This window comes from Trypanosoma theileri, assembly GCF_002087225.1.
Source record: "Trypanosoma theileri isolate Edinburgh chromosome Unknown TM35_Tth_4_V1, whole genome shotgun sequence".
Lineage (NCBI taxonomy): Eukaryota > Euglenozoa > Kinetoplastea > Trypanosomatida > Trypanosomatidae > Trypanosoma > Trypanosoma theileri.
In genome coordinates this window covers 5258-6128 of record NW_021639846.1, presented here as the reverse complement: position 1 = coordinate 6128, position 871 = coordinate 5258, and the positions used below count along the sequence as shown (strand labels likewise).

At 45.7% G+C, this 871-nt stretch overlaps 1 protein-coding gene across 1 annotated transcript; it reads right to left on the bottom strand.

Annotated features, from left to right (window-relative positions):
- Window positions 1–420: 420 nt before the first annotated feature.
- On the bottom strand, window positions 421–795 carry TM35_000041020 (Tbingi protein; the record flags this gene model as incomplete). The annotated part of the gene is made up of 1 exon (XM_029022296.1): window positions 421–795. One exon carries the CDS (start codon window positions 793–795, stop codon window positions 421–423), a length of 375 nt encoding a protein of 124 aa, XP_028885954.1.
- Window positions 796–871: the final 76 nt, after the last annotated feature.

Here is an 871-nt window from a genome sequence, read left to right as displayed (position 1 = left end):
TGGCTTTATGGATATTACTCCAGTGGTACGGCTATCAGCCGTCCACCGCAAAGCACCTAGTTACTGGCTTAAGAGTGGCTCCGAAGAAGAAGATCCCTTCATTTTATAGGATCCTCAAGCTCTTGTAATATGATTTTTGTTGTAGCCCGTTCCCAAACGAGAGAACCAATCCAAGAGAAATCTGACCGAGTAAATTCCACCAGATCTCTCTACTCTCACTTTTCTTACCCAAAACCCATCCTCAAGTCTCCTTTTTGTTATTATTTTTGTTATTTTTTGGGTTTTTTGTGATAGATTGGCCTCAATGAACTCCTATTTATTTTGTTGCTTGTTTGGTCGGCGACAGGCGCCTTGAGCTTACTCTTCTATCAAGGTTTCCATATTCGAGCTTGTCGCTTATTTTAGAGAGGTGGGGAGGCCTTACAGAGGGGGAGGTAGGCTGCGTAGGGTTTCTCTTGGTCGTGGGGTCTGTGGCATAGCGTAGTTCCGCTCCACCGCAATAAGGAACTGTGCTAACCGCTTAGAAAAACATAGTTTCTTCAGGGGTATATCATCAACTATCGCAAATTGAACTCGCAGTGGATGAAGAGCGGGGCAACTCAAGAGGTGCAGAGCTGTTTCGTCGCATTCGTCGCGTTGGCTGGTGTGCGTGTGAGTAGGTTGATACCCGTGACGTGACATTCGGTGTAGAGTTAGGCCTAATTTACTCATACATTGGTGACCACATGAGGGACAGACTAACGCCGGAAGGTCTCTTGTTTTCGTTGTTTTGTATCGTGCAGTGGTGGAATTCATTTTTTTGTTGGCATTCCTTCTCCATCATGGAATTTTCTGCAGTGGATGACGAGGGAGTCTAGGTGGACGTAGAACT